General features: G+C 34.0%; 3 protein-coding genes across 4 annotated transcripts; 2 read left to right on the plus strand and 1 right to left on the minus strand.

Annotated features, from left to right (window-relative positions):
- Positions 1–2,903: 2,903 nt before the first annotated feature.
- On the minus strand, positions 2,904–4,017 carry LOC101219115 (zinc finger A20 and AN1 domain-containing stress-associated protein 3). Of its 2 annotated transcripts, none has more exons than XM_004149215.3 (2): positions 3,718–4,017; positions 2,904–3,597 (listed from the first exon to the last, which is right to left on the minus strand). In XM_004149215.3, exon 2 carries the CDS (start codon positions 3,570–3,572, stop codon positions 3,099–3,101), a length of 474 nt encoding a protein of 157 aa, XP_004149263.1. In that variant the 5' UTR covers positions 3,573–3,597; positions 3,718–4,017; the 3' UTR covers positions 2,904–3,098. The 2 variants fall into 2 exon arrangements, with proteins under 2 accessions (XP_004149263.1, XP_004149261.1); XM_004149213.3 differs by having other exon boundaries at positions 2,904–3,612; positions 3,718–4,016.
- A 147-nt stretch (positions 4,018–4,164) lies between these two features.
- LOC116404386 (protein SUPPRESSOR OF K(+) TRANSPORT GROWTH DEFECT 1) lies at positions 4,165–6,981 on the plus strand. The gene is given in 4 exon segments (XM_031886736.1): positions 4,165–4,992; positions 5,104–5,314; positions 5,316–5,418; positions 5,420–6,981. Coding segments are annotated over 3 exon segments (393 nt in total). The 5' UTR covers positions 4,165–4,992; positions 5,104–5,138; the 3' UTR covers positions 5,534–6,981.
- An 808-nt stretch (positions 6,982–7,789) lies between these two features.
- Positions 7,790–13,281, plus strand: LOC101218878 (protein SUPPRESSOR OF K(+) TRANSPORT GROWTH DEFECT 1). Its single transcript, XM_004149212.3, has 8 exons — positions 7,790–8,771; positions 8,996–9,101; positions 10,436–10,634; positions 11,750–11,818; positions 11,899–11,973; positions 12,075–12,173; positions 12,285–12,440; positions 12,898–13,281. The coding sequence occupies exons 1-8, from the start codon at positions 8,300–8,302 to the stop codon at positions 13,021–13,023; spliced, it is 1,302 nt and encodes a 433-aa protein (XP_004149260.1). The 5' UTR covers positions 7,790–8,299; the 3' UTR covers positions 13,024–13,281.
- Positions 13,282–13,496: the final 215 nt, after the last annotated feature.

Raw genomic sequence — 13,496 nt, forward strand, 5'->3', positions numbered from 1 at the left:
TATACTTTTCCAAGTAAAATAATTTTAAGAAAATAGTAAACAATGTGTACCATTGTCGATCATGCTTTTGCTTTTAGTTTAATGTTTTTAACATTTTCTAGGTATTGTAAAAAATCTCATAGAATATATACGAGATGAAATCTAATAATACCTAAAAAATATTTTTCTAAATAGTTTTAGAAGCATCCATGATTTTATTAATTGCGTGTTTAATTATATAATATAACATGTAACAAAACATATTAATGCAATATCGTGATTATATAATGAATCTTACTTGGTTTAATGGTCAAAAGAAAACGTTCTTCATGGAAGGTTCGTTTTTAGTATACAATTGTAGATTCTAGGGGGGAAAGGGTGGATCATGACAACTTTGTTTACATGATTAATGAAAATATCATCTACTTAAAATCTAATGAAATATCTAAGCTATATTAATAACATTATCGTGAGTAATCACAATTTGCAAATTAAAAGGACATTTGCCTGTATTCTCACGAAGAGAAGCACATCGTATTGAAAATAAGTTTAAATAGCATTTGAATATAAAACACATTTTTTTCATGAATACTTTTGGATCTTCAACTTTAATGATGTGTGAATATCTTAATGTTATGTAGTATGTGGGACCCACTTCTAATTTGAGTATAAGAAGTAAAATTTGGCTAAGTGTTTTCAAATTTGATAAGAGGAGGCGTTTTAAAATAAGATTTAGCGATAAGAAGTTGGCGTTTGAATCAATCTAGAAAAAATGATTAAATGATAAAAGTTTATAAGGTTAAGTATAAGTTTTGTGATTAAGAAGTTACTTCGCGAGAAAGTTTTGAGAAAAGAATGATTTGTGATAGGAACTCTATAAGTCTAAACACTCACAAGAGAAAAAGTCTTCGTGAGAAATTTGGGTAGTCCGCGAGAAGAGTTATGCGTAAAGACTTTTGAAAGTTATGTTAAGTGATTAAAGCTATTCGCGAAATGAAATTAGACGAGAAGAAAGTTTTGGGTAGGAAATATTAAATCTGATTTGAAAGAGGTTTAACGTGTAAGATTAAGGATTTAAGAATGACTAAGATAAACATTAATTTTACACATGTGGGGTTTTAACTAGGAGTCAGCAATCAGACAAGGAACTAAGGATGACTAATATGGGTTAAGGAATAATATAAATAGATGATTTGGTCATTAAGTAAGCACTAAGATTTTATTAAGGAGCTAAAATGCTGCTGTTTTGATCTTGCGAAAAAAGAAGAAAAACAAGGTGTTAAGTGCTGTGGTTTATTCCGCGAAAAGAGAAGGAATATGAGGGTCTTTGGTAAAGTTTGGTGAGTGATATGTTCTTAAAGTTATTTGTGAGTGTTCTCTTTCAAAATGTTATTTTAAAGTATTTATATGATTTCAAACATGTTTTATAATGTTTAAAGCTTGATTTGATGACTATGATATTGATTAAGAAATGACGTTCAAACTATTTGTTGCTTCATTTGAACGAGCTATTATGTGTATATAATGTTAAAGACAACCATGTAGAAAAGGTCTACATGGTGTAGTGAAGTCGACCAAGGTAGAAAATGACTGCATTGTGTTAGGCGGACTGAGCAACAAAGACAAATATATATGTTCTCGGATGGTGTTGATATAGTACTCTAAATGCGAGTTAATGAGACCAAACGTAGAGAACGATTCAGGATCCTTGGCGAAAGAAATGATGGTGACTAATAGGTGTTTATGGAAAATGTGTATTGACGTGATTTGCAAGTTTATCTGATTCTATTGTAAAAATGATTATAAGCGTTTCGATATGTTTTGTGAATGATGTATTTATTGATAAACCAATTTGTGTTAAAATGTATGATATAGCAAAAATGATTTATGAAAAAATATTACAAAAATGATTTCATAAAACCTCACTAAGTTTGTTAGACTTACGTTTTAATTCTGTATTTCAGGATCAGACGTTTATGACAAGTAGAGAAGAAGGTTAAAAGGCCTGCAGCGATTTAAGAAAGCCTACCAAACGTTTAAGAGTTTTGATTAATTTTTCCTGTGTTGGCCAAGGTGTTGTAATTGTATACTATGTGTGAAACGTTTGTAGTTAATAAAGTTTAAGCTTTGGTTATGTTGACTGCGGTAAACTTTAACACCTAAAACATGATATTTAAAATATTTAACGTTTAAACATAGATTTAAGATGAATGACTTGACGTTTAATCACGTCAAAACGCTTGTTGTTGAATAAAAGTTTAAGTTGATTTTAAGCTAGGGGATAAGACCAATTTCAAGGTTTTACGCTAAATCGCGTTCTATATGCACTACTTTCTGCGTTTTGATTGTTTGCGGATCGGGTTGTGACACAACGAGTATATAAGGGGGTCATGTACACTACTGCTTAGGTCCCAAAATTAAGGGTTTCCCTTTCTAAGCTTTTAATTCATTTTCTCTCAAGTTACCATTTTCAACTACTGAATTGTTTAGCAATCCTCTTTATTTTCAACCCTAATATACCATCACTTTCACTCACGTTTTGATTTTTTCTTAGTACGGGTGTCGGTTCAACAAAGTGCTTTGGTTGTTCATATTCTTTTCTACAAGTTTCTATATGGTAGTACTATTTATGTTTTGTAAATAGGAAAATCATTTAATGATTAATTAAGCATCGATCCATTTTTATCTTTTGTTCTTGAACTTTATGTTTGTTGATTTTTTGCACATAAATGATAAAAAGTAGTAAACAATAACACACAACTAACATAGTGCAATAATATATATGTAATATTGATTAGAGACAATGCGATTGAAGGGTCTTGATCTCATCAATTAAAATTATTTATTTATTTATTATATTGATGTGGATGAGAATGAGAATGAGAATGAGAATGAATGAACCAAACAATAAAAGCATTATTATGTAGCAATAGAAATTTGAAATGTATAGAAGACTCATATTATTTGAATATTAATTTTATACAACCAACCCACCAATATTTTTCGAAATGCTCCACCAGGTCCCGCGCCACGCGCTGGCCCTTACCACACGAAAGAGACATATACCAAACCAAGATGAAGAAAAATAAGACAATTTTACCCCCTTTAATTTCCTTCCCTCAAATCTTCTGCAGTTTCTCCCCCTTCACCACCGGATTCGCCTTCGCGATCTGCTCCTTTCCCATCTGCTTGAAGTCAAATTCACACCCGTGTTGTTCCGGGTACCGGTGACTCCCACAATACACCATCCCACACCGGCACTTGAACCCCGTCAACCCCACGCGCCGCCTGCACGTCATACATCGGCTCGGCTGCTGTTGTTGTCTTTCCTCCGCCGCTGCCGTCCGAACCACTTCCGTCCTCACCTCCTCTTCCTCCTCCACGCGTTGTTCCTTCGCTTCCGGTTCCGGATTTAACAACAACGACGCCGCCAGGGTTTGGTTTAAGGCTAGTTTAGCGGTGGAGGATTGTTGTTCCTTCAACTGCAGATCTCGGTAACATTTAGAACAGAAATCTCTTGTGGCGGGACTGCCAAAGAACCCGCAATTGTTCGCACAAAGCTTGGGCGCTTGGCATCTATGTTCTTCAGCCATGGATTGATAATTAAAACAACAATACCTAAAATAACAAAATCTAAAAACAAACAGATCAGAAACACGAAGGAGAAGACATGGAAAAAAGAAGAAGAAGAAGAAGAAAAAAAAAAAAAAGAGTGAAAGAGAGTAATCATGAAATTACCTGTGTTGCGATGATTGAATGGAGGGAGGAAAGTGAATATAGAAATTGAAGAAGCGATATAGGTATGAAGGAAGAAAGAAAGAAGGAATCTGGTAGAGAATTATAAAGGAAGAAAATGAGAAGAAGCGACAAGAGGGAGAAGGGCGGTTGTGAGTTGTTTTGGAGATTCCTTTTGGGTCTGGAAGAAAGTTCCAGACAATTTCCTTTCTTGCCTTCGCTCTTCTCTTTCGTTCTTTCGTTCTTTCTTTCTTTCTTCTTTCTTTCCTTCGTATTTAATTTTGTTTTGTTTTTAAATGTCTCGTGTTAATTGAATTTGTTATTTATTATAAATTAATTTTACTGCCTTCTTTTCTTTTCATTTTTCATTTTTCATTTTTCATTTTTCATTTTATAAAAATAATAACAATAATAACTTTTGTTTGCAACCAAAGAAACGGCGATTGGATGTGTTTAAATACGCGTAACGCGTTAGGTTGGTTTAATGAGCGTAATAAAAAGTAGGCGTGAGAAACAAAAACACGGCTGTTTGTTGGACGCATCCAAATCGTCTACAATTCCCTATTCCCTATTCCCTCCCTTCCTCATCGCTTTTATATATTTTATTAGCTAACACTCACATTAATCATTTTAACATCAACATAACAGATCTTTACATCTTTGAAAACACCCACATAAGAAAAAGGATTTGAATAAGTTTTTGCAAATTTTTATATTAGCTAATCAAACCATTTCTGTCATGAGTTTTGAGAATGTGTTTACTTTTACATTTAAAAAATACTATTTGATTCATTCAAGGTCAACGTTTTTGGGCACTAAAATAACTCAAATAATAATGAATACGAATATTATAAATTTATAAATCTCTTAAACAGGATTTGGTGGCTACTAAAGTATTAACTTGGTAAACTCATTAGCATTGCTTTTTTCTTCTCAGAATGCATTTGTTTAAAAAATAATCTTATTCTTTCAAAAAAATTGTAATATTATTCATGACCTTCTCTTCAACATTGAAATAGAAAAATCATTAGAATGTCGAATGGTTATTTTAGCCACAGAGAGAAGAGACCAAGAGACCAAGAGAGAAAGAGAGAAAGAAACAAACCAATAACAAATGAGATAGAATGGACCAGAAAAAGGGAGAAGAGCGAGAGGGAGGACTAAAAGTGAGAGTGAGAAGAGAGAAATGAGGTGAAGAGAGTGAGAAGAGGGAAGTGAGAGAGCCTAATATACTCTGTTTTGGAAATCTCACATACATATGAAACAAAGGGTAATAAAGTATGACAAATTTCTTCTTTTTTTTTTGGAAGTTTTGATGATTATAAAACCTTATTTTGATTATATATATTAAAGTCAATATATCAAATTGCTCAAATTTGGTTGAAGCAGATTCATTTAATTATTCCAAGGATCAAACTATAAAGATGGTGAAGGAAGCAGTACAGGAAGATAATTCTGGCAATTATGCCAAGGCCTTCCTCTTATATATGAAAGCCTTGGAGAGCTTCAAAACTCATTTCAAGTATGAGAAGAATCCCAACATCAAGGAAGCCATTACACTAAAATTCAACCAGTACTTGCATCCTGCCGAAGTGATTCGGTGCTCTCTTCGATGATGGCGGTCTTCCTGGAACGAGTTCTAGTGGATATGGGGTGGATCCAGAGCAAGCTAAGCTGCTGCCCGATCTTCATTACGTGATCATAAAGAAGAAAGCCAAACGTCAAGTGGATTGATGTCGCTGGATTGGAGAGTGCCAAACAGGCATTACAATAGGCTGCAATATTACCATTGAAGTTCCCTCAGTTCTTTACCGGTTAGTTATTCCATTTTACTTCAATATTGCAATTAATGTTGGATTACTCCATTGGGAGGAAAATGCTTGGTTGTTCTGGTTATGTGGCTCCTTTGTCTGTAATGTCATGGAGTTATCTCATTTGAAGTCATAATCTTATTGTCAATGAGCTTAATAAAATATTGTGATAGACACAATCATCTAACTTTGTTTAGGCAAAAGGGTACCAAGTAGAGCTTTCTTGTTATATGGGCCTCTTGGAACTGGAAAGTTGGCGAAGGCCATTTCTACATTAGCTGATTCAACATTTTTCAGGTAATGGTTGTATGAACCCACGAATTGGATTTCCTCGTCTTTGGTAGTGCCATTCCACTTAATTAAGCAAATAGGCTTTTGTTAATTTGTTGCAACAGAATTTTCCTATTTGTTTTTAGTTAAGTAGTTTGTTATTTGTTGTTATTAACATTGTGTATCAGTACGAGTTTAATGAAAGTGTTTAAACTCTTCTCTTAATTGCTAATGTTATTTGTAATATGGTATCAGAGAGTATGTCTCAAAGTTCTTTCCCTAATTTGACCATTCTTTCCATGACTCCACCTAATGATACATAAAACACAAACATGATTGCAAATTCCTCCCTGGCTCTTGATGTGTCCCCCATTGAAGCAAACTTAATCCTTATCTCACTGTTATAACCATATATTTGGACATCTCTGGTTGATATTTTAAAGTATTTTTATTAACTATTAATCTTGGTTACTTTTTGGTTCATTATTCCTTGCTTTAAGTTGAAGTATTTTATTTTGTGTCGGAAGTATTTCTTGTTCAGACCTTGTCTCAAAATGGGTGGAAAAAACTGAAAAGCTAGTGATAGTGCTTTCAAAATTGTTCGAAATGGCTTGTGATAGCGCTCCATCCATCACGTTAATCGATGAAATAGATTACTTGTGCGGTCGAGGAGGTGAATGTAATGAAAATGAAGCTTTTAGACGTATCAAGACAGAACTTCTTATGCAAATGCAAGTATGGTGTTTGTGAAGCAACAATATTTACACAGTAAAAAGAGGGGGATTTATTACCATCTTGTCTTATGTTTCTTGTGCATTTTTTCATTGTCTTAGCGAATGCTTATTTGCGGAAAATACATTTTCAGGAAATAACGTTTCAAAACTATATATCTCTTTGCATCTGTAGGGTGTAGGACACAACGATAATAAAATTCTTGTTTTTGCTACAACAAAATACACCCTATGCTTTGGATCAGGTCAAGAGAAAATATGTATACTTCCATATTATGCTAAGGAACAAGGAAACACAATGCATGTTTGATTTATAAGTAGTGTTTTCAGGCCATTCGTCGACAATTTGACGAACGGATATACATCCCTCTTCCTGATTTGAACGCAAGGCAATATATATTCAAAGTACTGAAAGTTACATTTTCTCTTCATCTATACATAGTTCCTTTTTTTTTTTCCTTGGGGGTAAGAAATAAGCTTTGTTAATGTGCCTATTTAAATAGGTGCATTTAGGCGATACTCCAAATAATTTGACAGAAGGAGGTTTTGAAAGCTTGACACTTAGAACAGAAGGTTTTTCAGGCTCAAATATTTCAGTTTGTGCGAGTGTACAATATTATTTGTGTGGATTGAATTCTTATTCTTGGTGTTTTGTCATTCCTTTTAGTCCATAGGTAGTTCATGCACCCCTTGAACTGGCAGGTGAAGGATGTGCTCTCCCAACCTATATTCATGTCTTAAAAAAAAAAAAAACGAAAGACGGAACGATTTTTATAAAATAAATGAACTATTCTCCTTATTATTAATTATTTTCTTAGCTATGAAACTCCATGTCATTTAATAATAACTCGTTAGAGTACTAGTTCTAATGGTTCTAGCTTATTAAAGATTGATTAGAAAATGTTAAAACTATTACTAGTGTATGCCTAATTTAATTAGTTCGTGTATGAAGATTCAAATTTTGAAATTGATTTGATCTTCAAACATTTTCGAAGAAACTATGTGTTTAATGACATTAAATATGTTTTTTTACTAAGAAATTTTAGATCAATCACAAATTACCAGTATGAAAATTATACGTAGACTAATTAAAAGTGGACATGTTTACCGAAAAAGAAAAACAAAAAATCTACTTATGCCTATGTCCAAATGTTATATTAATTGAAAATTAGAAAACCGAGAGGAGTTTGAATTTTGAAATGTGAGCTAAGGAAAAATTTGTGAAAGAAAAGTTATTTCCCCCAATATTTAATTATAACAAGAGAGAGAGAAAATAAAGAAGTGAACCCTGGGGTCCGTGGCCGAGGCTTTCTTCGTTCCCACCCCCCTTTCTTTCGTTCTTTCCTTCTATTATTCTCTATCTCAGCCGTCTCCTATCGACGTTCAGCTCCACCACATCGTCAACCACCCACCTTTCTTTCTCCTCCCTCCGCCACCCAAGGGGTAACATCGCAAATTTCCTTTTGATCAAAACGATATTTCTTATCATTTTAATTTTGAAGTCCTATTCTCTCTATTTATTCCAATCTCCATAACTGATTTCAAATCCAGTTTTGATTTGAAATCCTCCTTCAAAATCTAGTGCCTTCCAAACAACGGGTTAATCTTATATGTTTCCTAGGAAATCATCACTTGAAGAAATCTAAGTTTTCGATTCTTTGCTTGATTTGAGATAGTCAAAGATCGATGTTCTAGGGTTTTTTTTTTTGTTTTTGGATCGCTCCGTCGTTTGTTTTTGTCTATCTATGAAATTTGGTTGGAGTTATTCAAGAGATGTATAGCAATTTCAAGGAGCAAGCTATTGAATACGTGAAGCAGGCGGTACATGAAGATAATGCTGGCAATTACGCAAAAGCCTTTCCGCTGTATATGAACGCCTTGGAGTACTTCAAAACTCATTTGAAGTATGAGAAAAATCCCAAGATCAAGGAAGCTATTACCCAGAAATTCACCGAGTATTTGCGCCGGGCTGAGGAGATACGTGCTGTTTTGGATGATGGCGGTCCTGGTCCGGCTTCCAATGGAGATGCAGCTGTTGCAACTAAACCCAAGACGAAACCTAAGGATGGAGAAGGAGGAGATGGAGAGGATCCAGAACAGGCTAAGTTACGGGCTGGTCTTAATTCCGCAATCATAAGGGAGAAACCGGATGTTAAGTGGAACGATGTTGCTGGATTGGAGAGCGCCAAGCAGGCGTTGCAAGAGGCTGTAATATTACCCGTTAAGTTCCCCCAGTTCTTTACTGGTTAGTTCCATTTTGCTTCTTTCGATCTACTACCGTATTGATTTTTGTTGTCTCATGTCAGTACAGTTGTGTTCCCCCTTTGAGCTGAGATTTTCTTCATTTAACGTTTCAGTTTGATTAGATCATTAGATGTGTAGTGATTACAATTATATTCTAGTTTAATTATAATGGTGCTTACTTTTTAAATAAAATCATGTCAAAGATAATTGTCTACCTTTCTTTAGGTAAGAGGCGACCATGGCGAGCTTTCTTGTTATATGGGCCTCCTGGAACTGGAAAGTCATACTTGGCAAAGGCTGTTGCGACAGAGGCTGACTCGACATTTTTCAGGTAACGATCCTCTGAGGTTTGAGTATATGAACTTGTCTTGTGTGATTTGTATGGTAGCCATATATTTCTTAACTTTCCTAGCCATTATCTTTTAACGTGCCTGTGTGAGCAACTTACAACCCTTGAGTTCTCATGAAACTTTTTTTATGTTATCAACAACATTCATGAACTCTGTGTTGTTTTCTTTATTCTTATGAAATTGCAGCAAGTATGAACAATATCATTTTAAAGTGGTGTCTCTAATTAAATATTTTTCATGCATTAGAGTTGAGGATATTAGGAATTATTAGCAGATATGGCCGTAGGGAATTTCATTTTCTAAATGTTCTATTTAACCATTTCTCAAGATTTAATGATTCGAAGTTAGATGGCCTGTTGCTCTACTGCTTTATGGGAGGTCTCCTAGGCCTTCATTCATTTTGTTGGTATAGTGTAATTTGTTGTCGTCATTGCAATTCTTTTGTTCTATTTTGTTCATTTATTAATTCTTGAATTTGGTGGGCTTTAAATCTTGTTTCTATAGAAGAACAATAATGGAGATATTTGTTGATTACTCTTAAGAGTTTTAGATGGTTAGATTGGACCATCTGTTTGTTTGGCAGGAAACTTAAGAGGAACATATGACTAAAGGTAAAGGTAAGTGCTGAAGCCGGAAGTTTAATATAATTTATAAACGGTTTTGCAAAGTAGCAATTTTAATTCAGAAGATGCATTTGTGTCACATTTTAAGTGGTACAAGTGCAACCTACCCTTTCTTTTTCTCTGGATAAGCAAAAGACAACAAATGCTATTGAATCTTTTCTTCTACAATTTTTATAGTAAAAAACTTATATCCTTTTCTGGGTGTGGCCTTTGAGACATTGAAATAAGAAATCCCTAGATTCAAATTGTGATCTTCCATTTTTTACTTGCTTCTTGAACTTATTACGGTTCTTGGCTTTGAAAAAAATTTGAGGAATACAGTAAGCTATCTTTTTAATAATTTACTTTATTGAAATAAAGTTCAAATGCCTTTGGTGGCTATGGACAGTTTGAACTCATTGAATAGCCTCAAGTGGATATAAAGTGGGGAATGCAAAAACTAAAATGACTTACAAAATATTTCCAACTTTTGGTTGTAAAAAAATAAACGACAGATATAAAAACAAGTTTTGGTTATCCATTTTCTTTGCTTTCATTCCCATCCTATTCAATTACAGGGCATACCCACACCACATTCTATTTGGATACTTTTGGCGGTTGTTTGAATGTGTTTTTAATTATCAATAAACTCTATTTGCTGTTTCCTGCCACTTGCTTTAAATTGAGTATTCTTTTCCATTTTCTGTTGATAGCATTTCTTCTTCGGACCTTGTCTCGAAATGGATGGGTGAAAGCGAGAAGCTAGTTTCAAATCTTTTTCAAATGGCTCGTGATAGCGCGCCTTCTATCATCTTTATTGATGAAATAGATTCGTTGTGTGGTCAACGAGGTGAAGGTAATGAAAGTGAAGCTTCAAGACGCATTAAGACTGAACTTCTTGTGCAAATGCAGGTATTGTTTGTTTGTAGTGTAAAAGCGTGAATATTTTGTGTACCAAAGAAAGGTTGTTGATTATTATTATTATATATGCGTCCTTTGCTCATTTCATTGTCTTGAGAATGCTCATTTTCAGAAAATATCTCATTGCTGCTGATCTACATCCAAGTGTTTTTCAGCCAGTTGAAAGTTGACTTAAATTATATCTATAGGGTTTTCTGATAGTCTAATTACTTGTTTCTATGATTCTACCCATCTATTTGGGCTTTAACTGCTTAAATAAAGCTTTAGAATATCTGGCTTGTTTCATAGCTTTTCGGTATCCCAAGTTTTTCAACTTTGATATGTGTATTGGGTTCTCTACCTTGTTCACATTTTAAAATTTGGTAGTTGGGCATTGGGCATTGGGCATTGATGGGGACCTGGATGGGAAACCCTGGGGCTTAGGGGCTGTAACTCATTGGCATTTTCTCTTTGCTCCCAACCCTTGAACATCTGTTCCACACGTTACGCTGTTTGTTTTTGTGTTTGCTTGCGTACAATGTCTGTATTGAATAATTTGTCAGATGAATTTTGATGCATGGTGAAACTTGCTCAATGGAAATGTAGCTTAATTTCTAATTGCAATTAAATAATCTACTCATGCAGCAAAAAGTTATTCTGTTATTTTATTTTGAAGAAGATTTGTAATTCATTTCATGAATAGATTAGGGAAAGGAGTTGTAAATTATTCGGACGTTTGGAGAGAGATTTTTTTTGTTTATGTATTATGTTTTTTCTTTTCCCTCAAACAATCAAGTTTAATGATAGCTGTTTGATTGGATTTGTTAGAAGCTTGGATTTTGAACTATTTTTAAGAATGGTCGTCACAAGTGCGTGATTCCGTAGGAAGGAACAACTTTACCTTATTTAAAGAATAGTTCATCCACGAGAGGAAAGTGAACAAGAAAACAAAAGAAAACAAAATCATAAAAATAGTTATCTAAATCCAAGTGTGTTTTTATTTAATTTTCTCTCAGAGAAACAGAAAACTGATTTAGCATTGGTTTTAAACTAGATCTGCGAATATTATCTCTACCTTGTTATTAATTTTACTTGAAAGCTGAACTATATATCTCGTGCATTTATAGGGTGTAGGACACAATGATCAAAAGGTTCTTGTTCTTGCTGCAACAAATACTCCCTATGCTTTGGATCAGGTGAAGTAGAAATTGTCTATTTCCATATCATGTAAAGGATTACAAAAGTTGAATATCTGACTGATACGTGTTGTTTACAGGCCATTCGTCGACGATTCGACAAGCGGATATACATTCCTCTACCTGATTTGAAAGCCAGACAGCACATGTTCAAAGTTCTGAGAATTCTATTTTATTTTCTCCAATAAAAAAGCAAGTTTTTTTGTTGTTGTCATCTCCATGAACTTTGCTAATATTCATAGATGTATTTAAATAGGTGCATCTGGGGGATACACCACATAATTTAACAGAAGCAGATTTTGAAAACTTAGCACGCAAGACAGATGGTTTCTCGGGTTCAGATATTTCAGTTTGTGTAAGTGTGTAATATTTGTTGGATGACGATGAACTGAAATCTTTCATTGGTGGTTTGAATCTATATCAGATATTAGTTAGAATGTAGTTCATGGATCCCTTGAATTTGCAGGTGAAGGATGTGCTCTTTGAACCTGTACGTAAAACTCAAGATGCTATGTTCTTCATTATGACTCCTGATGGTATGTGGGTACCTTGTGGACCAAAGCAACAAGGAGCTGTCCAAATTAGCATGCAAGAGTTAGCAGCCAAAGGACTTGCCTCAAAGGTACATCACATCTTAACATCCTAGATGAATGTTTAGATTAAAATTTAGTTATTTTCAACTTTCACGAAGTGACAAGCTTGCAGATATGATATACACAGACTAATATATTTTAACACTTCTTGCATTGTGTTCGATTTGATGCCACTTTGTCGATAGCTCAATGGTGATGAGTCTCATGACTGATAATTCTATGATTGAACCACAAACAAAATTTTGAAACTATTCATCTTTCTTCTATTGGTTTATTGGGCTGTTTTTGTATGATTTCATATTTTCTTTAAGAAAAAAAAGGCATTTTATGCATTGTTCAAATTTAAGTTTTTATACATGCATATATGTTGAAGAAGATCTATAATTTGATGAGCGAATGCTTTATAATAATATTTTGACAAAGTCACTGGTTGATAGGTGGAATTCCATTCTTTATATCGCTAAACGTTTGGTTATTTGGGTGCAGATTCTTCCTCCACCAATTACAAGAACAGATTTTGACAAGGTCTTAGCTAGACAAAGGCCTACGGTGAGTAAATCTGATCTGGAAATTCATGAAAGGTTTACAAAAGAGTTTGGGGAGGAAGGTTGAGGAGTGTGTTATAGTTTTTATCGAGTCTTATCTCAATCATCGCTGTTGCATACAACCCATCAGAGTTGTATTTTATTATTTGTTCCAGCTCCAACAAATTTATATACTTTTCAATTGTCCATTGAAGGAGAAGCAAATATGAACATTTTGTATTGAGCAGAAACATTGAAATCTGACCTTTCTTATATTTGATGCCCTCCAATTTGTGTATAAAATAGTTACAAGAATTGAAATAACGAATGGTGTTTGCTAGTGATATTCTTGGCATTTAGATACATAATTATGAAGCGTACAACATTATTTGTTTGTCCTCTAGGTTCTAACATTAAAATTTCATATCGAACTATTATTATCTTTGAGATGTTAAGTCAATTTTAATGACTGTCCTTAACTCCCTGGGGGTTATAAGCTACGTTACTCGTAGTTACTTGGATGATCTAAAATGGAATTGTCAATTGTAATGTTATAAATCT

Source organism: Cucumis sativus, chromosome 6 (genome assembly GCF_000004075.3).
Source record: "Cucumis sativus cultivar 9930 chromosome 6, Cucumber_9930_V3, whole genome shotgun sequence".
Classification (NCBI taxonomy): Eukaryota; Viridiplantae; Streptophyta; class Magnoliopsida; order Cucurbitales; family Cucurbitaceae; genus Cucumis; species Cucumis sativus.

What these genes read in the sequence shown, in the direction of transcription:
- LOC101219115 (XM_004149215.3), bottom strand. Translation starts at nt 3,572, where the DNA reads ATGGCTGAAGAACATAGATGCCAAGCGCCCAAGCTTTGTGCGAACAAT.
- LOC101218878 (XM_004149212.3), top strand. Translation starts at nt 8,300, where the DNA reads ATGTATAGCAATTTCAAGGAGCAAGCTATTGAATACGTGAAGCAGGCG. An exon ending in AACTTCTTGTGCAAATGCAG is followed by an intron (nt 10,635 to 11,749) that starts GTATTGTTTGTT and finishes GTGCATTTATAG; the next exon opens with GGTGTAGGACACAATGATCA. An exon ending in GTTCAGATATTTCAGTTTGT is followed by an intron (nt 12,174 to 12,284) that starts GTAAGTGTGTAA and finishes TTGAATTTGCAG; the next exon opens with GTGAAGGATGTGCTCTTTGA.